This window comes from Lepisosteus oculatus, chromosome 3, assembly GCF_040954835.1.
Source record: "Lepisosteus oculatus isolate fLepOcu1 chromosome 3, fLepOcu1.hap2, whole genome shotgun sequence".
In the NCBI taxonomy this organism is placed as follows: Eukaryota; Metazoa; Chordata; class Actinopteri; order Semionotiformes; family Lepisosteidae; genus Lepisosteus; species Lepisosteus oculatus.
The window spans coordinates 10,612,747-10,635,631 of NC_090698.1; the positions used below are offsets into that span (position 1 = coordinate 10,612,747).

Below are 22,885 nucleotides of genomic sequence, written 5' to 3' on the forward strand. Positions count from 1 at the left end.
GTCTCTCACTGACAGCGCAAGGTCACTGAGCTCTACAGCCAGTACAGCAGAGTGACAGGAGGAGTGGCTCATCTGTGACTGAATACCGATACCCACTTCTGAGGGTGTGGGCAGCAGCTGAGGTGGTATCCTCAGTAAATTGTGGAAATAAAGGAACGATCTCGGTCTAAATTCAGTTTGTCTTCGGCATCTAGCAGCCACTGTATCAGAGATGTTTAGGTAAACGTGTGATATCTTATTTGTCAAATGCACAGCAATACTGCACGCTTGCAGCAGTAATCGCTGGCAATGAAATGTCTTTCCTACGAGCTCACCAGAGGAAGATAAAAATCACAACCTTAAAGTTACAAAATAAGGTTACATAGTTATAGTGCAATAGAAATTAAATAAGATAAACTCAGACAAAATTCAATATAAACAGACCTGCTATGTGTCCAGGGTGCATGCAATACATCATGTCCAACTGGTGTAGTGTGCCGAATACAATGAAGACTGTATGTCCATGTGGCCATTATGGTGATTTGCTGTAGATCTGTGGCTTATTTTAGGACATTATTTCTTAATATATTGGATTCCAGCTTTTGAGAGTATGGGCAGCAACTGAGGCTTAAACACCAGGGTATAACTGGTGTTAAATGAAAGATCTTCACTACTCTCAAATAGCCTGCAGTGATCTGGGGATAGTTATGAAAATGTGTAGTAATGTAGTCCCTACTTCATCATCACATCATCATCATCAAAAAATCGTATTCTTTAATATGAATCAAACATTAATATTTAAGTTGTTTAATTAAGGTGTGTCATTTATTAACTAATAAAATATTTGTTTATTAGCACATTTCCAAACCCACGGGCTCTGCACACAACAAAATGCAATCAAATGTATGAGAAAAAATGAAACAAGGACATGCAGGATAAACTGTAGGACAGTCACACATAGACCCTAGTAAAAAGGTGCATTTTTAGTTTATATTTGAAGACAGTCAAAGAATTTGTCTCAGCTGTCCGAAGGAAACTTTGCCCCAGCCGACTCGGCAATACCGCGTGTGGCCACACGATGGCACTGTCTCCGTCAGGAAAGGCGCTGGGCTGCACAGTCCTGAATCACCTCCTAGCCTGAAATTCTCTGTGACGGGGCTGCGGGACAGAAGCGAGGGCTCAGCAGGAGCGTCCTGCCTAGCACCCAGCAGAGTGAACCTGAGGTACCTGGGGTGGTGCTGTCTGGGAGTTTCTGGGCTCTTTGGGGTTATCTGGGGTTGGTGTCTGGGAGTCTTTGGGGTTATCTGGGGGTGTCTGGGAGTTTCAGGGAGTCTTTTGAGTTATCTGGGGGTGGTGGAAGGGAGTTTCTGGGGTCATTGAAGTTATCTGAGGATGTCTGGGAGTTTCTTAAGACAGTGGGATATTTGGGGGTCTGGCAGTGTTGGAGGGTGTCTGGGTGTTTCTGTGGGTGTATCGGGGTGTCTCAGGCTGTCTGAGGATGTCTGGGAGGGTCTGGCAGTGTCGGAGGGTGTCTGGATGTTTCTGTGGGAGTCTGGGGATTTCAGGAGGTGTGCAGGCCCGTCAGAGATGTCTGTGCGTGAGGAGAGCTGCGCAGCTCCTGGGACGACCAAGAGCAGCTCAGTCCGGTTCCCGCGGCAGTGAGCTGGGCGGCACCGAGAGCTGGTGTGGACGACCAGAACACACTGACTCTCCCGAGGTCAGACTGACTCAGGTCATTCCACACCAGTGTCAAGATGACTCCTCCTCACGGTTCAGACGCGGGTTTTTAGGGACACATGCAGCTCTTATAGAAAATTACCTGCCCAAAAAATCCCCAAAAGTATTTAGGCAAAAAGCTGTTGAGTATTTTCTCAATGTAACGGTATGCGGTTTCTCAATGTAAAGAGACTATGCGCAATGTTATGGCACACAAAGTCACAACCAAGTTAAACTTAGTGAACGACTAGAAGAGATGTATTAATAAATCATGAAAAATCGCACTTCTCGTTTTGTCTATTCGAGTTGCAAGGAAAGGCTAAACTGCAGAGGCCGCCTGCTGGGCGCCGGGAGGTGCAGTAGCGCGTTTTTCGGAGAGACTCGACTAAGAAGCGGAACTAGTTTGGCCGCTGTGAGCCGCCGTAGTTCTTCACCCGTTTTCCAAGATGGGCGAAAAGAAGACTTCAGGTACGTGTGCTCGTGTGAGAACTGAACAAAATACGTAACCTGGTATGTGGTTTTAGTGATCCGAAACGACAAGGAAATTTATTTCTGTTGCGTGGAGATGGGAGGAGTAAGATAACAACGTGTGATGCAGGAGAAGTGCAGTAACAGCTGTCGCCGAAGCAGTGTTTACATCTTTACAGCTGCGCATTCGACTGTCAGCCCCAGAATAAAACGTGTTTATTGCTCTTCTCGTTTCCGTATTTTAAACACACGAGCGTCACTCTTCCTTTACAGGGTTGTCATATGGTGTGTAATAACAATGCACTCAACCCGCTTGCTGTTATCAGAATCAGGCGGCCGCAGAGCCACAAACACAGTCAGTTACACGCTGAACAATACGAGGTGTGTGAAACTAGCCTTTTCTTGTTCCTAAGGATACCGGAAGGAGAAAAGGCTACGTGTTGGGTCAGTGAAGTGACGTTTGTTGGTCTGCTAGTGGAGTTTGTATGTCAGGTCGAGTGTTTGATATGAGGCGGGAGACTCTCAGCTTTTGTTCCTGGGTGCTGTTTTGCAGACGTGTTCAGCCGTGCTATGTGTTCAAACTGCCCCTATGCCTAGGCTTGCCGCTGTGACATCAGATGGCTTCAGAGAGGCAGTGGCAGTCGGGAGGGGGGTCTCACCAGTGTGGGGGGAGGCCTGACTGCGACCTTTGTGCGCGCGTGGGGTGCGTGCATGACCCCACTGTGGTGCGATCGCTAACTAACGCCCCCATCCCCGCTCCCCCCTCCCAGCTCGCGCCCAGGAGGCGAACCAGCGGCGGATCCTGGACCGGGCCACACGCCAGCGCCGCCTCAACCGCCAGCTGGAGGCGCTGGAGAAGGACAACTTCCAGGACGACCCGCACGCCAGCCTGCCCCAGCTGGCCAAGCGCCTGCCGCAGTTCGACGACAGCGCGGAGCCCGGTGAGTGCCGCCGTCGCCGGTCGCGATGTGCGGGGAGATTCCGTAGTGTGACGAGGCCTCTCTTTTGTGTGTTGGCCCGTAAATCTACATGGCTGTCGCATTAGCCAGGTCTGCTGTTGCCTTCGGCGATGCTCAGTCAGCACAGGTTCCAGCAGTCGTGCTGCTTCTGAGGTCTCTTTCATCAGGCTCCTTTCCCCCAGCCCACAGGGAAAAAAGACATGGTCTGCAATTACTGTGCAGTAGTCAGAAATGCTGGGAATCACACTGGCTGGCCATTCCCAGTGTTTTTGGACAGGATGTGCGTTTGGAAGGGCTCTGTGCGTGTATGCCTTGAGTGCAACGTTCCTTTACTGTTAAGTGCAGCGTCTTTGATATTTGCAGCCCCCAGCTTGAGTCCTGTCTCAGGACCTGTATTGTGTCCCTGGAGGATGATTTCTTAGGGTGACCAGGGGGGTCTGTGAAAGGGGCCGTCTTGCACAGAGACGGCCCCCGTCTCCGGGCTCCGGCGCTGTGATCCTTGCCGGAGAGGGGACTTCTTCCTCCTCCAGATCCTGTAATCAGGGCTCCGGCGCTGGTGACCTCTGTCTCCCCCCACCGCAGGCAAGAAGAGGAAGAAGACCAGAGGCGACCACTTCAAGCTGCGCTTCCGCAAGAACTTCCAGGCACTGCTGGAGGAGCAGGTGAGGAGCACCGGCTGCCGGGGGGGCACAGAGTCCTGTTGCACAGCAGGTTATAAGAGAAGATCACTTTATTAGCCCTATACAATTTCTTGAATTAGGAATTGGTCTTTTCGCATACCCCAGCTTGCTCTCCACGAGACACACAGACAGGGAGAGAAGCTTGGGGTCAGAGTGCAGGGTCAGCCATTTATACAGTGCCCCTGGAGCAGTTGGGGTTAAGGGCCTTGCTCAGGGGCCCAACAGAGTAGGATTCCTCTGCTGTCCACAGGATACGAACCAGCAACCTTCCGGCCACAGGCCGGTACAAATCCTTAGCCACAGAGCTACCACTCCACCGGTTGAGCCACTTCGGGATTTAGCAGCAGCAGGGAGCTCTTGCACACATCCTAACAAGTGAAATTGGGAATCGGAGCTCTTTTCCCCTGGGATCTCCGCCGGCAGCTCCGGTCAAGATCGGCTTGATATCCGCATCTGACCTGAACCTGAGCAGCACCTGGGGCTACATCTGTGCAAGAGCCCCTGCTGGTGCTGAAACTCCCAGTGGAGCAGACTACTGTGCAGTAGGAGTCGGATTGACAAAACTAAAACATGGAGAGCAGCAGACTGCTGTTTAGTGGGAGTCTAACAACACTCTAAAACCTGGAGTGGCTCAGGATGCTATGCAGCAGGAATCTGACTAAACTGTTGAGGGAGAATCACAACGAGAATCAGCCAAAGGCTTTAATATAATCCCTTTAATATTTTTTGTTTAAGGCTGCTTTTCATGTAGTTGTTTTGTATGTTTGATTAACTGTATTTTTTCTCTTAGACGAAATCTGTGAAATTTAATGATATAGAAGAAATGTTTCGCAGTTGAAGATAGACCCTGGAAACTGTGATTAAAAATCTGAGAGCGAGGGATGAAGCCTCAGGGCCGGCTCTACTAATTGCCCCCTGCCCACTCTTGCAGAACCTGAGTGTGAGCGAGGGTCCGAACTACCTGTCTGCCTGCGCCCCGCCGTCCAAGCTGCCCCAGAGGCACTTCTGCGCTGTCTGCGGGTTCCCCTCCAGCTACACCTGTGTGTCCTGCGGGGCGCGCTACTGCTGCGTCCGCTGCCTGGGCACGCACCAGGAGACCAGGTGAGCACAGCGCCCCCTGGCCCTCGCCGCTCGCCATTGCCAGCCAGTGGCACCACAGTCACCAAGGGGTGAGCTCCAGGCAGCTTGGGCGTCACCGCCCCTGCCCCATGGCAAGGCTGGGGTGCCCATGACTCCCAGCACGGTCAGTGAGAGCTGCGCTGCTCCTCCCTCTGATGGCTGAGCCCTGCTGCTGGGGCAGCAGTGCAGGATTCAGTGGAGGGGTGGAAGTGGGCTCCTGCGGAGACAGGGACAGTGACAGCTCTCGTCCCGCTGGTCCTGCTCAGTACCATTCTCTCAAGGCTCTGCGGCAAGCGACAGCCGGCTATCGAGTCTTTCAGTGAGCGCCGTTTGCCATAAATTCCCTAATATCAAAGCCAAGCAGCTGTGCTGCTAACCGACTTCGAAACAACAAGTCGCCTTTCCAAGACTCTTCCAAAAAATCAGTCTGTGTCTCTGGGCTCGTCAGCTGGTCGACTTCTGCTCCCTCCTTCTCTGGTCCAGTGCAGAGCAGAGGCTCTGCCAGCTTCCCAGTGGAAGTTCATGACCAACCTGGACGCCTCAGCTTCCTGGTTTTAAATGTCACCTGACCAATCGGGTGCCGCCGCTTGGTCAGGTGACAGAGGATGGTAGGTCATTCCCCAAAGGCCTTCTGGGGATTGTGGTCTCAGACTAGATCCACCAGCTTGCCTGAACCTACCGCCCACTTACTTTGGTGTTCCAGATGATATAGTGAAATATTTCTGCCTGTAGTTCATAGAAGGACGAGGATATTGAAAGAAGGCGTGTGGACATGTATTGGCAGCTATCTATTCAATCATGTGAAGATTTTAATAGAGGAACAGCTGCCTCTCTTATTGATTCTTCATTATGTGCTCAGTGACTGCCCTTCTGCAGGGCGGTTTATGGTGAAGTCAGATTTTGGTGTCAGTGTGGATACAAAGGGAGCAGAAAGTTTAGATGCTGTGCTGCAGCAGGCTGCCTGTGTGTGTCCTGTGGTCAGCGTTTGGCTTCCTGTTGCAGGCGAGTTCAGTGAACACAGCCCCCTGCTCAGTTCCTCTCTCTGTGTTACAGGTGCCTGAAGTGGACATTATGATGGCGCGAAGATGACTTGTCACCCCCTCTCCCTTCCCGCCCCTCTCATACTGTCCAGCTGGTTCCAAGAGTCTCCTAATGCTGTTAGGATCCCTCTCCACTCAACACACATGCACACCAACACCCATCACACACCCAACACACCCCAACACTTGTCACACACTTGACACATCCAGCATGCACCTCGACACCCAACACACACCTCGACACCTATCACACACCTGAAACACACCCCGACACCTGTCACACAACTGACACATCCAGCATGCACCTCGACACCTATCACACACCTGACACACACCCCAACACCTGTCACACACCTGACACATCCAGCATGCACCTCGACACCCAACACACACACACACACACCAATCACACACCTGACACAGACCCAACACCCAACACACACCTCGACACCTATCACACACCTGACACACACCCAACACCTGTTACAAACCTGACACATCCAGCATGCACCTCGACACACAACACACACCCTATCACACACACAACACACCCCACAACACCTAGCATCTCCCACACTCCCTGCACACACTGCTAGTCTCCTCGTGCGCTGGTTTTGTGTGCAGGTGCCTGTAGATAGTGTAGACGTGTTTGTATCCAGTGAAATAAAGGTCTATTTTTGCAGATAAGGGGGTGGCTGTTGTTTCCACTGTGGATGTGTACCCCAGGAGTGTGGACAGGAAGACACAGGCTGCATGTGAGCATCAGCCCAGTTCTGGACAGGGATGGGCCTGGTGTCCGAGGTCCCTGCTGAACCAGGCAGAACCGGGCCTGCTGACAAGCGAGTCGGGCCGCTGGAACAGCAGGAGCTGCCTCTCCCAGAGTCTTGCAAGATGTTTTCTTTGACTTTATCTCAGGGGGGAAGCAGATCGCTGTGTCCAGGCTTTATCCCCCCTGTCCTGATCTGGGGTTCGAACCCGCGTCTGTATATTTGGCGCAGGGCGAGGGCGATTGGGGGTCACCCCAGGATCCGGGTTTGTAGCTGATGTCTGGGTTTTGGGGCTCAGCCTGGCCCTCTGAGATCAGCTCTATCTCTTTACCCACGAGGCTCAGCAGGCCCATCTCTTCACCCAAGAGTCTCAGCGAGTCCATCTCTACCCACGAGGCTCAGCAGGTCTGTCTTTTTACCCACAAGGCTCAGCGGGTGTCTCTTTACCCATGGGGCTCAGCAGGTCTCTCTGGGTGAACAGTAATAACACTCAGGTTTGGTCCTTTAAAGCCCTGATATATGATAAATCTGAAGCCTGTCACTTCGCTGTGTGACCAATTAAGCAAGTGATTTGTTCAATCACATCCTTAAATTTGATCACTTCGGTCGAAAACCTGACTGTCCTTAATCCGTCAAAGACTGGAGATCCCTCATCCTAACGAAGAACTTCCTTCCTGACTTCCAAGATCCAAGTCTTTTTTGCCAGCGGGACTTTCCTTGGGCGCTAAGGAGGTGAGGACCGGGGCTGCAATGAGAGTAGCGCGCCCCCTCGTGGCGCCGGTAGGAAACGTCTTCCCGGGTGGTGCGAGATCTGAAGCGCGCGCCTCGATCATTTTTCCGCCGCATCTCTGAAAGTAAAGTGTTGTCCACTTCTGGATCATTTGGGTGCTCCGTTTCGAAGAGGAGCACCGAGGACGTTTTATGCGCCAGAGTGAACGAAGTAGAAGCCACCCGCAAGCGAAGTAACTACTGCAAAGAGCGGACCCGATCTCTCTGCGCCCGGGCCGAGCGCCCCGAGCAGTCTCGCCGCTGGCCTCTCGGCTCTGCGCTGGCGGGGGCGAGCGGGGAAGGAACCAGCCATGCGGAGACTGCTTCGAGCTTGGGGAGAACAAAAAAACAATAATCATTGTCTTGGTTCTTTCGCACCCTGTGAAAAACTACACGTCCGTCTCACCCGTGTCTTTCGCGTGAGCGACTCCCCTGGATTGTGCAGGAGGAGTTCAGTTTGAATACACGGGTTGATCCTACCGCGGATTCAGCTGTTTGCCCGACCAGTTGCTTAGGGGGCTCTTAGCCTTTTGCTGCAGGGCTCCAGATTTAAATTGCGAATTTAGCAGCGTGATCCATGGCTCAGTTTTGAATTAGTTTCCTTTTAATTACTGGTGTCTAGAGATTATATCACTGCTGCTCAAACAAGACGAACTCTCCGGAAATCGGGGACGTGTACAAAATGACATGAAAACAAAAATAGAGCAAGTAAAGGTTTATTCCATGCTGAAAACAGAAGAAGAGAAACCCAGCGTTTCGACAGTGTGCGCTTGTACAGGAGTCACACCACAGCCCCAACGTGTTTCTTTTCTCCTCTTTCAGTATGGAATAAACCTATTGTCCCTTTGCAGCCTACGCCTGCTGAGGCAGCACCCTACTAAAAATCAAATCAATTCAATGTATTTGTATATAGCGCCTTTCACAACACGGTTGCCCCACGGTGCTTAACAAAGCAAGTGGCCGAACATGCTGTGAAAACAGAACAGAGAAGGCCAGAGACAATGCAGGAGAGCCGACACGATCGTGGACATGTTCCTACATAATGCGAGGCAGCAGTAGTTTCGAGAAACAAACTTGAAAACCTTTACCTGGTCCGTTTTAGTAAATATTCTAGCTACAGTATGCGCAGGACTATGCGACTCGTTATTTTCCACGTGAGACAAACTGCCCACCCGTGTTTGCTCTAAGAGCTCCGTGAAGTTGCCCTCCTACAAACAGCACAGACGATGAAACCCACCTCATTCGTTAGTGCTGCGTTTGTGCCGGTTTGTGCCGTTGAAAGTAACTTCCCAGCTGCTTTCGTTCCCGAAATATAGCGCCTTGTTTTTCGGGTGATCTCGTGACCATGCGCGGTGACTTTGACCTCCAGTGACCCCGTCTGCCGAGTTCAAGCGCTCTGTTACCGGTGCGAGAGGAACAATTCTGCAGTTGTGTTTCTTTGTTTGCCCAGGTGGGGATTGATTTTGCATTTAATAGCAGTATCTTTGTGTGAACAGGAAAATAAAATTGCCACCAATATCATACCCTCATCAGAAGAGTTGCGGACGTAGCCTTAAAAGGTAAACATTATCGAGTATCTGCATGGTCTTACGAAGAGGCTTGAACTAGCACGGCTCAGTATTTCGTAGCTGTGTCCTTTTATTTAGATGATAAAATCAGCGCACACAATAAACTGACCTGCGCACAAAAAATAACCCCCCCCCCCCAAATATGATAAAAATAAAACAAACACGGTCGTCTACTGAAAAATGCGAAATGGACCCATGAGACTGGCTGCGAGAGGCCCAACTTGGCTGTGTGCAGTATTACTGCTACTCGGTCATCGATATCTGTGCGCTCGTCGTCTCGTACCTCAGCGCTCATGCTCGCTCCACACTCGGCCTACCTGTCAGAGCTCGTCCAGTCGCTGGCCCGGTCTATGCTTCTATGAGAATGACTATACTAACTAAAAAACAATTCCAGCTTTACAATTGTACGCACACTCAATGTAGTGCGCGCAAGTTTATGTCACTGTGGGGGAAAATTGCACAACTTGAAATTTGTGCGCACGCAGTGCCGTTACAAATGAGAGGGAACAGTGCCGCCCACAGAAGGAGCGCTCAGGAGACGGGCAGTTTGCACCCCGGGTCCCAGTACTGCTGTGGTGCAGAGTCTACTGGCAGAGGAGGAGTCCTCACAGGTAGCTTTTCATCTGCAGGGCTCAAAGAGCCAGAAGGGGTGTTTTGTTCCAGGGGACACAAGGACCCCCTTCCCCCTTTTTGTGTGTGCTCTTCTCCCAGCTGGGGCGCAGGGAGTTTAAGCAGAACGAACAGCTCTTTTGAGAGGGGATGCAAGTCTTTCGGCTGCAGCACAGTTGAAGCCAATAAACCCGACAATTCACCTTTGGACTATAAATGTTGTCACATGATGCTCACCGTTCGCGCTTGTACCTTTGGCGTAATTAATTATGCTAATTCCAATGTGCGTGTCTCTCCCATCTGAGCGTCTCTCCTGCGCTTCCCTCCTGTCCCTCACGGGTGCTGTCGGTCTGTTGTGTCGCTCCTCCTTCAAACCTCCCGAGCTGAGCTCGGGTCCAGGCGAGTGGGGACGGCCCGCCAGTCTGTGCGTCTCAGGTCGTCGTCCCTGTCCTCTTCCTCCTCCTCCTCCTCGCTCAGCCGCGATGACGATCGGCCTGAGGCTGGCCACCCTCGCGCTTCTCCTGGCTGTCATCCTCTTCATCCGCTCTTCCTACCGGCTGGCGGAGACCGCGCGCCTGACCCTCCGGCACGAGAGCTCCTCACGGTAAAGCCCTCTCCTCCCTCCCTGTGCTGCGAGTCTCCTTCGCCCTGGAAAACTTTTTTTTTTCCATTCTGCTTTTTTTCCATTCGAACACAGAAGTTTAGACCGCAGATCTAGCGGTGTTTGCTGATCAGTCGCTCAGTCAATTCTATTTTACTCGTCTCCTGGGCTTGTGTGTTGCAAATACTTCTGCGTGCTAAATGGTAACCTATAGACTTACAAAACAACTTAGAGTAACGGGCTATCTCTTTAAATACAATGCAATGCAAGTATGAAACGGAGTCCCCAGACATTGTTTTACGGTTTGATGCTGAAGATTCCTAGTGATGTGCTGTTGTCATTTACTTTATAAGACCATAACACATCGAATTTTCTAAAGATAAGGGAAGTTATGCCTCTAAATATATGCGTCACTTAGGTGAGCGTGCATGAACTTTGACCGTGATAAGAACTATGATAAATGATAGACGAACGATATAAGGCTCTAGACCTGTAGTGCACACCCAGACTCAACGAAATGTATTGGCATGTCTGATAATAATAGCATTGCTGGAGAATAAAAAATGTCTTTATAAATATTTACAGTACAATCGTGTTATTGAACATTTAAGTGCATCACCTAAACTATGATTGCGTAGAGTCAACTGTCGGGCAGGTGTGGGAATTTGTTCGTGCTTAACCTGCAGGCAGCAGCGACTGGCTCTGCTCCTCTGAAAGAGCCTCATTGTGTCCTTTTTGGGGTTTAACGACAATGTTCCCCTAGGGGGCAGCATAGTTGCGTACTGGGCCCGGGTTCAAATCCTGGGGTGCTGTGTGTGTGGAGTTTGTATGTTCTCCCCGCGGGCAGGTGGGCTTCCTCCCACAGCCCAAAGACACACTGGTTGGCTTGTGTCCGTGTGTTCCTGCCTTTCAGTGGAGAGCGTCCCTTCCAGGGTGTACCCTGCCTTGCGCCCGTTGCTTGCCGGGATAGACTCCCCTGTGTATTAGATAAAGCAGCTAGCAAATGGGTGGATGTTCCCCCTGTTTTTAAAAGAGGCGAACATGAGACCTACATATATCGCAAAGCTGTTTCTAAACTCTGGAGGAAGCCGCAGTCTCAGAGCTGTGAGAGCACTAACAGCTGGCTTGTTCTACAATCATGCTGTAAATGCTGTACTTGTCCAGAGGGAAACATCTTCTGCTTCAGGATCTGGGGACGTGTCATTTCAGATGTTTGCCGCGCTTTTGTGTGTGTGTGCGTGTGCAGTCCACGTTCCATGAAACATGAAGGTGCACATCATAAAATGTTTTAGGCAACTGTATTAAGCAAATACAAAATGGCCTCACACAACCGCATTATAGTTTTAACATAAAATATTTTGTGTTTCCTGTGAGCACTGTAACACCCGACTTCTGGTATTGTGGGATCAGCCCAACCACCTGTTTCCCTTATCTGAATTTAGCCGAAGCTTCTCAGAAACAGAATACACAGAAACATAGTGGAAGTTCTCCCTCAAACACTGGTATAGTAAATAGAAGAGGTGTGCACTGCTTTCGGACAGTGAAACATTTAACTCAGTTCCAAAGTGATTCATATATAGAAAACAAGTGGGCTGTTTAAAACTGCTTAAAAACATAAACAGGTTTTTTTAGCTAGTAGTGAATGGATTGATTAAGTAACCAGGGTATCGACTTCAACAACATGACTGGGTGCCTTGTTCCACACTCCCACTGCCCTTTGTGTAAAGGCATCCCTCCTTAAAGTGCATTTATAACCGGGAACCGGAAGCACTTCTGAACACAAAGGGTGGTGGGAGTGTGGAACAAGATGCCAAGGTTTGTTGTTGTTACCCTGGCTTTATTCAAGACAGAGCCGGATGAGATCCTTCAGTGAGGAGAGGAGGCATATCTTTACACAAAGGGTGGTGGGGGAGTGGAACTAGCCAAAGTTATCCAAAGGGCTACTAATGATCAGAGCGCAAGATCTGCATCTCTGCCTATTTCCCCTGGAGCATGCACCCTGTCTCCCTCGCACAGCACTGCACTTGGGGATTCTGCCTCGACAACAGAACCTACACCAGCTCTCAAGCCGTCCCCCATCTGGGGTTCCCCAAACTGTGTGTTTCAGGAAGGCGAGCCCCACCCCCCCGATCTCCGAGGAGATGGCCCTGCGCTGCCTGCAGCTCCAGCAGGAGGTCCTGGGGATGCAGTCGCTGAAGAAGTGAGTCTTGGTCATTCCGTCTTCTCCCGGCGCGCTCTTCCCAGCCACGCAAGCAGAACAGGTTACAGGCGTCAGACAATTGCAGAAGATAAGGATCTCTTAAATGGTAGGAAGTTGCAAGTAGCTCTGTAAACACACAGGTACCATGTGTGCATGTGTTTGAGCAGTAAAAATTGAACCATTACCATCACCCTGTGACTCTGATCTGATACGGGAAGGAGCTGTTTCTGTAGCGGATGTCCTACACTTCTGGACAGGTTACAGGATTAAGAGGAGACTGGAGGGGTCTGTCTGTCCCTGTGTCTCTGCTGTCCCTGGTCCTCTCTGTCTGTCCCTGTGTCTCTGCTGTCCCTGGTCTGCTCTGTCTGTCCCTGTGTCTCTGCTGTCCCTGGTCCTCTCTGTCTGTCCCTGTGTCTCTGCTGTCCCTGGTCCTCTCTGTCTGTCCCTGTGTCTCTGCTGTCCCTGGTCTGCTCTGTCTGTCCCTGTGTCTCTGCTGTCCCTGGTCCTCTCTGTCTGTTCCTGTGTCTCTGCTGTCCCTGGTCCTCTCTGTCTGTCCATGTCCCTGTCTTTCTGCTGTCCCTGGTCCTCTCTGTCTGTCTGTCCCTGTGTCTTTCTCTCTGCATGTATCTGTATGTTTCTCTGTGTGAGCGGTGAGGGATGTCAGGAGATGCCCAGTGTCGGGTTTGAAAAGTGTCAGGGAACGAGACAGGGACAGTTGAACAGTTAGACTAACCTGTCAGGCCCTCTGGTGTATTCCTGTTCCAGCACACCTGTGTACTGCTTTTGTGTGTTGCCTGCAGGGTGAACTCCACGCTGCTCTGTGGGCAGGTGACGCAGCTGATGCGCTGTCCCTGGACTCTGAACCTCACCCAGCTGGAGCAGCAGAGGTCAGAGCCCCCACAACACACACACACCAGCACAGGGCTTCAGAGTGCATTTCTACACAGTACAGTTATCCGGTGCTCAGACTGGCACCTTCTCCACATTTGGCTTTTAGATGTGGTCTCCACTCCTAGTCCATTAGGTTTTCTACTCATCAATTAAATACATCTGAACTATGATCTGTTAAGCAGATGACACAGTGTATTTTGGTACCCAGACTGTTCTTATTCCAGATACTCTGGTACCCAGACTGCTCATGTTACAGATACTCTGGTACACAGACTGCTCATGTTACAGATACTCTGGTACATGGACTGCTCATGTTACAGATACTCTGGTACACAGACTGCTCATGTTACAGATACTCCGGTACTTATATCACTTGTAAGACTGCTATGGAGACTGCTAGTGTTACAACAGTATACAGTTCTGTACACTCCTGTACAGTACAAAACAGTACAGTATGGTATATAGTACCACAGTACTCCATAAAGTAACACTGTGCACTACAGCACTATACAACTGTGTATGAAACCACACAAGTGTAGTTTTATGCAGTGTCCTTCTGGCTAAGACCTGCAGAGAAGAATAGCACAGTAAAACCCTGAAAATACCATGGTAAAGAGCAGTGGTAACCACTCGTAATGGCCTCTCCACGGCAGGACACAGCTGGGCCTGTCCTGCAACGCCACCGGCCTACTTGTGATGACCCAGGACAACACCCCCCTGGGCGGGAAAATCACCTACGATGCAGAGAAGAGGACGCGACAGGTGGACACAGAGATCTTCAACATGCTGCCTCAGGTACGAGTGAAGGGGCTGGTTTTCGTTTTCCTTCCTGCTCCCAGCTGTTGCTTGCCATGTCCGTCAGTAACATGTGGGAGTCACCCCCTGTTTCTCCTTCTGCGCCAGCATGGCTGACCGGGCTGAGGTGCTGGAGTGATGGTCCTGTTTCTTAGGGGATGTCAGTTCAAATCCCACAGCTGATGTCAAGGTCCTGGACCAGCAGGAACCTCATTTTCATAAGTCTCAGCCAAATAAATGAATAATAAATAAAACTTTATTTTATATAGCGCCTTTAAAGGTGGCTTCTCAAAGCGCTTTACAGGATGACAATAACAATAAATAAGAAGAATACAACAATAAATAAGAAGAATACACAAGATAAGACACAATTACAATTACAACAATACAACAATAACAATAGAGGAGACCGTGGAAGGTGGTACTAAGAAGAGCAGAGGGGTGAAGAATGGAACCAGTTAAGTAAAGGCTTTTCTGAAGAAGAGGGTTTTGAGTCTGGATTTGAAGAGTTTAGAGAAGGTGACTCTCTGATATCCTTGGGCAAAGAGTTCCAGAGCTTGGGGGCATAACAGGAGAAGGCCCTGTCACCCATACAATGTAGACGGGCTTGGGGGACAGTAAGGAGGGCAGAATTTGAAGAGCGGAGATTGCGAGGTGGGGAGTAGGGCGATAATAGTTCAGACAGGTATTGAGGTGCCAAGTCATGCAGAGCCTTATAGGTGAGCATGAGGATTTTAAAGTCCAAACAGAATTTGACCGGAAGCCAGTGCAAGGACTCCAGGATAGGAGTAATGTGAACACTTGCGCTAGACCTGGTCAGGATTCTGGCTGCTGAATTTTGGACATACTGCAGTTTGTTCAGAGTAGATTTAGATACCCCAGCGAGTAGAGCATTGCAGTAGTCAATTCAAGAGAACACAAATATGTTGATCAGCTTTTCAGCCACAGTTAATGATAGCATAGGGCGTAGTCTTGCAATATTTCTAAGGTGAAAAAAAGATGTTTTCACTGTATGCTGCACATGTCGAATGTTAAGCCAGAATCGAATATAACCCCAAGGTTTTTCAATTTTGATTGAAGCTCAAGTACAGAACCATCTACAGATAGGGTTACAGGACTGGCTTTACGAAGTTGATGGGGGGTGCCAATAAGCATGACTTCAGTCTTGTCGCAGTTAAGATGAAGGAAGTTTTGTGTCATCCAAATTTTTATGTCAGAGATGCAATTAGATAGAATAGAGACAGCCACATCAGTGTCAGGTTTGGTATGGATGTATATTTGAGGATTGTCAGTGTAAAAATGAAAGCTGAAGCCATGTGATCTTAAAAGCTGACCAAGTGGGAACATGTAAATGCTGAAGAGCAAGGGGCCCAGTATTGAGCCCTGGGGGACATCAGACTTGACAAGACCAATTTCAGACCTGTACCCATCGAGAGAGACAAAGTGACAGCGATCAGTGAGGTAAGATTTAAACCATTTGAGGGCAGTGTCAGAAACTCCAAACACAGTCTCGAGACGAAAAGTAAGATGTCATGGTCAACAGTGTCAAAGGCAGCACTGAGATCAAGAAGGATGAGTATGGAAAGAGAACCAGAATCAGAAGCTATTAGGAGATCGTTGTTGACTTTGACCAGGGCAGTTTCTGTGCTGTGAAGTTGACGGAAGGGGATTGGAGGGGTTCGAAAAGGTTGTTTGTCATACAGAAATTACAGAAATTGAATATCAGTTTGTTCTATACCGGGTGGCATGGTGGCACACTGGTGATGTCTCGCAGCCCTGAGGCCCCGAGTTCAGTTTTTGGGGTGCTGTCTGTGCGAAGTCTGTATGTTCTCCCCATGTTCAAGTGCGTTTCTACCCTCAGTCCATGGACATGCTGCTGGGAAAACTGGCCCTGGTGTGTGTGTGTGTGTGTGTGTGTGTGTGTGTGTGTGTGTGTGTGTGTGTGTGTGTGTGTGTGTGTGCGCCCTGTGGTGGACTGGCATCCTGTCCAGGGTGAACCCTGCCTCGTGCCCGTTGCTAGCTGGTATAGGCTCACGTGACCATGGAGCAGTTAAACTATGGAGAATGGTCAGTTTAATCATTAATAATACCTCATCCAATACCTCGGATGTCTGGTAGATCCACCGAGACTACAGACAGAGCTCTATAAGGGGTTCAAACCTTGCTCCCGGAGCAATGAGACTGGGTCCTGCAGCCAGGTTTCCTCAGACAGCGGCAGCGCCTTTAGAGCGGGCTCCCCGCCTCTGCTCCCAACCCTGACGCTCCCTTCTCCCCTCAGAGCCCCCCCTGGGCCGGCGGGCCGGGGGCTCGGCTCGGACGCTGCGCCGTCGTGGGGAACGGAGGGATTCTGCGGAACAGCAACTGCGGGGCCCACATCGACCGGGCTGACTTCGTGATCAGGTACCGGGCGCCTTCCTGCTCCTGTCCTGGCCACGCATCTTCTGTCCAGGGCAGGGTGTCACACTGGGGGGTCCGGTCTTTGACCCAGCCTCTGCAGGCAATCCAAAAATTAACTTAAGTCTTTTAAGGTCTTTTACAGTTGATTACAGAAAAAATACCCTCCAATAAAAGTGCAGTCGCCTTCAGTCTTGGTTGGAAGTGTTAACAATTATGCTGTTAATGTTAATAATTAGACCAGCTAACTAAGACTGGTTCTACGCTAACCAGAAACTCGAGTTGGATCAAATGTCAGACAACACGGGCCGGCTAGGAGTGGACCACTGGTCTTTGGTTTCCTCAGTCCTGGTCCTCTATCTGGCAGGATTCCCAACAGGAATCAGCTGTACCACAGTCTGACAGGATTCCCAACAGGAATCAGCTGTACCACAGTCTGACAGGATTGCCAACAGGAATCGGCTGTATCATGATCTGGCTGGATTCCCAGCAGGAATCACAAACTGTATGCGGAATGGTTGAGTCAAACACAGTTGGTGTGGTATGTTTGGGGTTGAGAGGGAAGCTGTGTCTGACTTTCCTGGAATTCAGTATGACGGCGTCCCAGAATTGAGCTTTCACTCTCCCTCTCCATGTTCCAGGCTCAATCTGCCCCCCCTGAACTACAGCAGGGACGTGGGGGTGAAGTCCAGCCTGGTGACAGTCAACCCCTCTCAGATCATCAAAAGGTACAGTAACTGTATCTCAGGAAGTCGCTGTACAGCTGTGGACATGCCCCCCATAGCCCTGTGCCACCTGGGTGCTCTGGCACTGTTTACATGTTTGCATGTTCAGCCCCACTCCTCCAGACACCAACAGCTACTGAGCCCAGTTCTTGGATTGTCAATTAAACCCTTTAACCCGCCACAAGCTCTGACATTGATGATCTCCACAGCACCAGACCCTGGAGGTGATGATCTCCATAGTGCTGAGCTCTGATGCTGGTGATCTCCATAATGCTAAGCTCCAGTGATGATGATCTCCACAGCTCTGAGCTGTGATGGTGATGATCACCACAGTGCTGAGCTCTAATGATGATCTCCACAGCACTGAGCTGTGATGGTGATAATCTCCACAGCACTGAGCTGTGATGGTCTCCACAATGCTGAGCTGTGATGGAGATGATCTCCACAGCACTGAGCTGTGATGGTGATGATCTCCACAGCGCTGAGCTCTCATGCTGATGATCTCCATAGCACTGTGTTCTACAATGCAAATGGCCCAGCTCATCCAAGTGTCTGGACCCTAAAAAATGTGGTTCCTCCCATCTGCAGCTACAGGAATCTGAACTACGCCAGGAGGCCCTTTGTGCAGAGAGTGTCCACGTACAAGAACGCCCACCTGGTCCTGCCGGCGTTCGCCTACTCCAGCTGCACCGACCCCTCCTTCCGAGTGTACTACACCCTGCAGGACAACCGCCCCCACCAGAGGGCGCTGTTCTACCACCCGGACTACCTGCGCCAGCTCGCCATCTACTGGCGGGAGAAGGGATTGCGGGAGACGCGGCTCTCCACGGGGCTGATGATGGTGAGCGCGGCCCTGGAGCTCTGCGACCGCGTCGAGCTCTACGGCTTCTGGCCCTTCTCCTTCGACCTCTCGGAGCGGCCCCTGTCCAACCATTACTACGACGACGTGCCGCCGAAAAGGGGCATGCACGCCATGCCCGAGGAGTTCCTGAGGCTGCTGCGCATGCACAGCCAGGGCGTGCTGCGGTTGCGCGTCGGACAGTGTCCGTGACGAGCCCAGCGCCGCTGCAGAGGCTTCCCCAGTTCGTACAACTGGGTGTTTCTCCCACAGTGACACACGACCCAGAGGACACCAGGGGAGACGATGTGGCAGTGCATGTGAAACTGAGATCAGGAGGCACTTCTTTACACAAAGAGTGGTGGGACTCCGGAACGAGCTGATTCCAGGGCTGCTTTCAGGAGATGGCTGGATGAGATCTTGGGGTCCTCTGGCTAGTGAAAAAAACTCAGTAATGGGACATTAAGTAATAGGGTATTCTGGGTGTTCAGTAATGGGGTATTCTGTAATGGGGTCTTATGTAATGGTGGAAAAGGAGTTGGGTGTTAGGTAATATGGTGTTGAGTGATGTGGTGTTAAGTAATGAGACATCAAGTAATGGGGTATTCTGTAACAGGGTGTTTAGTAATAGGGTGTTAAGTAATGGGGTATTCTGTAACAGGGTGTTTAGTAATAGGGTGTTAAGTAATGGGGTATTTTGTAATGGGGTCTTAAGTAATGGGGTATTTGGTAACCGGATGTTTAGTAATGGGGTGTTCAGTAACAGCGGGGAAAAGCAATGGGGTGTTAAGTAATGTAGTATTCAGTAAAGGCACATTAAGTAATGGGGTGTTAACATTCGGCAGCATTCAGACATTCGGTAACAGGGTGTTTAGTAGTGAGGTGTTAAGTAACGAGGTGTACAGTGTAAAGTAATGGGGTTAGGGAAAATTGGGGTCCGATGTTGTAATTGCTTGAAAGATTCTCTCATTTCAGATAAAAGCAGAGTAAAAGGTTTTTCAGTTCAACAACACAAATCTTCGGATATGGAGCCTTTTTATTAAAAGCCTATACACGGTCGGAGGGCTCTGCTGCCTCTGTTTACTCAGGGACCTGCTGTTACTCTTGAGAGCTGGGGTCCCCGATCCCTGTCCTGGGGTGTCTGAGCTCTTTACTCAGACAGAAGAGTACGTTTCCGCCCCGCCTGATGTCCCCTCCAACACTTTGTGATATCCCTGGACGTTCACACAGCAGAGCCTGCTTTATGGCTTCAATTAAAGCTCGCTGAAGCAAATGGTTTCTTTTGTGAGCTTTTTTTTTTCTGCACAGAGAAGTGAGAACGTGTCTCGCAAACCGAACTACAAACCCCAAGTGTCTATATAGCGCCTTGCATGCCACAGGCTGCGGGGCTGCTCTCGGGAGAGACCAGGGTAGCCTCAGCAATCACGGCGGGAAGGAGAGTCGTCAGGCAGGGAGTCCCTGCCCTCGCGGATGTGTGGCCCCCATCGCGCGGCCACGTGTCGGTTCGGAGATGCACGACTTGCAACAGCGCTTGCCCCCGAAGGGCAGTTGAGGCCGCGCAAGCACGACGCGCCACGAGCGCGTGTCCTGGGCGACCAGGGAGTTCCACCACTTCTCTGGAGCCGAGGTGCGTTTGGGGAGCTTGTTTGCTTTCTGAGCGCCGGGGGTGATTTCTGTTCACCATTATTTGCATACATGATCTTCATGTGTTGCTCATACCTCCTTGTGTGTTTACTTAGCTTAGCCTTCACCTTTATGGTAATGGGGCTGACTCTATTTTTGCAGCATCTCCACTCATCCACATGGACCTGTCGCTGGCTCCCCTCCCTTTCAGCCAGGACAGCGCGTTCCGTCGATGACCGCCACCGCCGCACTGTTTGGCATCTGCGTTGATCTGCAGCGTCACGAATTCCCCGCTTCACGACCCCTCTGTCGCGTGTGTGCGGTGCCGAACGCCACTCGTACTGCGATTTGCCTTCCGAGGTCGACCATCTGTAGTCATTGTGATGCTACAGCGCATAGCCCAGCTCAGAGTGGGAATCAGCCAGGACACTGGTGCTAACATCCCTACTCTCTACCAATACAACACAGTAATATTTAAATATCACAAGGCGCTCTAAAAGCACCCTACTCTTGCATTGTAGTTTATAGATTTTGTCCCTTTTTGAAAAGAATGTTTCATAGTGATCACATGTGTATGCAGTATAGTTGACGTTCTCTGGCTCTCCAGTATCCAGGCTGGAGGGGCTCCACTCTGTATGTTCTAACAGGTTCTCCTTTAATTCCAGAACAACCAATGAGAACAGAGAACATGAGAACAGGAAGGGACACGGCCGAGCCTTCAGCGATGTTGGACTCCAGGATCATGGTGCTGATTCGTGGACCGAAGAGGTTAGACAGGATCTGCAGCAGGACAGGCAGGAGAAAGAGTAAGAGGACGAGTTCAGATGCAATCCAATAATAATCATGCCCTAGGGGTTCGTGAGAGTGTGATCTAAGCGTCAAATTAAATACTCCTTTTAATAAATAGCAATTAATAATTAACAGTGTAATCATAAGAATAAGAAAAATAACAGTAGTAATACTGATATTTTACAAAGTGAAAAGAAGCAGGTTAAGAGGGTTTCTGTAGCATTTATCTACATTTATTGAAAGGTTTGATTTTGTTAAAATCTCAAGGGGGAACCTGAGGCAAATCATTTAGGCTGAAGGGGTTCAGCTGACAGAAAGGGATGGGAACCCCTGTGCTAGAGTAATGATGTCCTGTAGTAATGTTTCCCTAGAGTAATGATGTCCTGTAGTAATGTTTCCCTAGACTTGCAATGATGTCCTGTAGTAATGTTTCCCTAGACTAATGATGTCCTGTAGTAATGTTTCCCTAGAGGAATGATGTCCTGTAGGAATGTTTCCCTAGAGTAATGATGTCCTGTAGTAATGTTTCCCTAGACTTGCAATGATGTCCTGTAGTAATGTTTCCCTAGACTAATGATGTCCTGTAGTAATGTTTCCCTAGAGCAATGATGTCCTGTAGGAATGTTTCCCTAGAGTAATGATGTCCTGTAGTAATGTTTCCCTAGACTTGCAATGATGTCCTGTAGTAATGTTCCCTAGAGCAATGATTTCCTGTAGTAATGTTTCCCTAGAGCAATGATGTCCTGTAGTAATGTTTCCCTAGACTCGCAATGATGTCCTGTAGTAATGTTTCCCTAGAGCAATGATGTCCTGTAGTAATGTTTCCCTAGACTCACAATGATGTCCTGAAGAATCACACCTAAAGAATGCTCCACAGTCTCTTTCCTTTCCAGCCTGGAATAAACCTTTACTTTTCCTTTGCAGTCTAAGAGAGTAACAATGCCCTTTAGTACTGCTGCTCTGGACTATGATATATTACAATAATACTGTAATATATTATTGTTGTCCTACAGTTGCTCTAGAGTAATGATGTCCTATAGTAATGTTGCTCTAGCATATTTATGTCATGTAGTATTCTACCCTAGAGTAATGATATCTTGTAGTATTTTCTCTTAAAGTAACACTGACCTATTACGATAGTACTACAATACTCTAATATTGCCCTAGAGTAATGATGTCCTATAGTAATGTAATAATAATTATTATTATTATAATAATCGGTCTGGCAGCCCGGACAGCAGGACACGCTCGTGAGCTTCAAGGAGGAGGAATCGCGTGTCAACCGGCAGCGACACGAGACTGAAGGAGCGAGCCACGAGCTGGCCGGGCGCAGCGCCGGCCGTACATGAGCGCTGCTTACTTTATACAGTAACTCCCAAACAACACAGCAGACCAGAGAGGGATACATGAATCTGGATGTTAGTAAGGCCTCCCGCGTCACTCATCAGGGACCCAGCCCGGTGAGCTAAAGAGAGATCTCTCTACAGCCCAGAAGCTGTAGTCCTGCTATCACAGGGAAGGGCGGCGACGTCACCGCTCTGGTAAGCCGGCTCTTACACAGTGCCTGTCGGCCGTAAGAGTTACATACCATTGTATTTACAAGTTTATTAGATTTCTGCCTGTTTGCACAATCTGTCTGTTTGTTAAGCGCGTAAAGTGGGGTTTGTCCGCCGGAACCCGAAGCGCAGAGTTGAAACAGCGAGTGCTTCTCCAGGTGAACAGCTAGTGGACAGCCCAGGAGACCAGGTGGACCTGTTCAGCCACCTGCACGCCGGTCTGTTCCTGTACTTAATAAGACACCATTTCAGTTCTAACAGTTATTTTCCGCCCTGCACGCCGCTGGGCTCCGCACCTGAGTGTTTGCCCAGACTACTCTACCCGACCTTTAAAACAAGCTCTTCTCCAGAATGTGGAAAACACACCCACACGTATTGAGGGGGGTGGTCAGGCACAGCGGCGACAGGCAGTGCGCTCGGGCTGCCGGGCGCGAGAGACACTCACCTGTTGGTCGGAGCGGCGGAGCGCGGGGCGCGTCTCGGCCACGAGCGCCAGGCTGAGCAGGAGCACGAGGAGGACCGGGCACGAGAAGGAAGACGAGGAGGATGATGATGAAGAAGCAGATGAGACGTTCATCCTTGTTGTAGGGAGTGACAAAAGCTCGCAAAGAAAAAAGTTACGAAAGATTCTGTCAGGTCGATTTCTGTCGCTCGTTTCGGAGAGCAGCGTTCGGTGCGGGTGGCTAGTTCTGTTTCATAGGAAGGTTCCGGTTCTGTCCTGTACGCTCTCAGGACTGGTCAGGGTCTCTGTGCACCGAGGAGCCGCACGAGCGCTTAAAAGTCTCGCTCCTTGTGAATTC

At 50.1% G+C, this 22,885-nt stretch overlaps 2 protein-coding genes and 1 long non-coding RNA gene across 3 annotated transcripts; 2 read left to right on the forward strand and 1 right to left on the reverse strand.

Moving 5' to 3' along the window:
* Positions 1 to 2,073: 2,073 nt before the first annotated feature.
* Positions 2,074 to 6,648, forward strand: znhit1 (zinc finger, HIT-type containing 1). Its single transcript, XM_006627353.3, has 5 exons — positions 2,074 to 2,163; positions 2,934 to 3,104; positions 3,705 to 3,784; positions 4,734 to 4,903; positions 5,975 to 6,648. The coding sequence occupies exons 1-5, from the start codon at positions 2,142 to 2,144 to the stop codon at positions 5,994 to 5,996; spliced, it is 465 nt and encodes a 154-aa protein (XP_006627416.1). The 5' UTR covers positions 2,074 to 2,141; the 3' UTR covers positions 5,997 to 6,648.
* Positions 6,649 to 9,586: 2,938 nt separating this feature from the next.
* Positions 9,587 to 19,393, forward strand: LOC102693600 (alpha-N-acetylneuraminide alpha-2,8-sialyltransferase-like). Its single transcript, XM_069186761.1, has 7 exons — positions 9,587 to 10,277; positions 12,382 to 12,474; positions 13,275 to 13,361; positions 14,019 to 14,160; positions 16,439 to 16,560; positions 17,196 to 17,282; positions 17,868 to 19,393. The coding sequence occupies exons 1-7, from the start codon at positions 9,943 to 9,945 to the stop codon at positions 18,328 to 18,330; spliced, it is 1,329 nt and encodes a 442-aa protein (XP_069042862.1). The 5' UTR covers positions 9,587 to 9,942; the 3' UTR covers positions 18,331 to 19,393.
* A 981-nt stretch (positions 19,394 to 20,374) lies between these two features.
* LOC138236170 (uncharacterized) lies at positions 20,375 to 22,653 on the reverse strand. The gene is made up of 2 exons (XR_011188546.1): positions 22,531 to 22,653; positions 20,375 to 20,520 (listed from the first exon to the last, which is right to left on the reverse strand). It is a non-coding gene; the product is annotated as an uncharacterized lncRNA (long non-coding RNA).
* Between the last annotated feature and the right edge of the window lie 232 nt (positions 22,654 to 22,885).

What these genes read in the sequence shown, in the direction of transcription:
- znhit1 (XM_006627353.3), top strand. Translation starts at nt 2,142, where the DNA reads ATGGGCGAAAAGAAGACTTCAG. An exon ending in GGGCGAAAAGAAGACTTCAG is followed by an intron (nt 2,164 to 2,933) that starts GTACGTGTGCTC and finishes CCCCCCTCCCAG; the next exon opens with CTCGCGCCCAGGAGGCGAAC. An exon ending in AGGCACTGCTGGAGGAGCAG is followed by an intron (nt 3,785 to 4,733) that starts GTGAGGAGCACC and finishes CCACTCTTGCAG; the next exon opens with AACCTGAGTGTGAGCGAGGG.
- LOC102693600 (XM_069186761.1), top strand. Translation starts at nt 9,943, where the DNA reads ATGCTAATTCCAATGTGCGTGTCTCTCCCATCTGAGCGTCTCTCCTGC. An exon ending in TCTTCAACATGCTGCCTCAG is followed by an intron (nt 14,161 to 16,438) that starts GTACGAGTGAAG and finishes TTCTCCCCTCAG; the next exon opens with AGCCCCCCCTGGGCCGGCGG. An exon ending in CCCTCTCAGATCATCAAAAG is followed by an intron (nt 17,283 to 17,867) that starts GTACAGTAACTG and finishes TCCCATCTGCAG; the next exon opens with CTACAGGAATCTGAACTACG.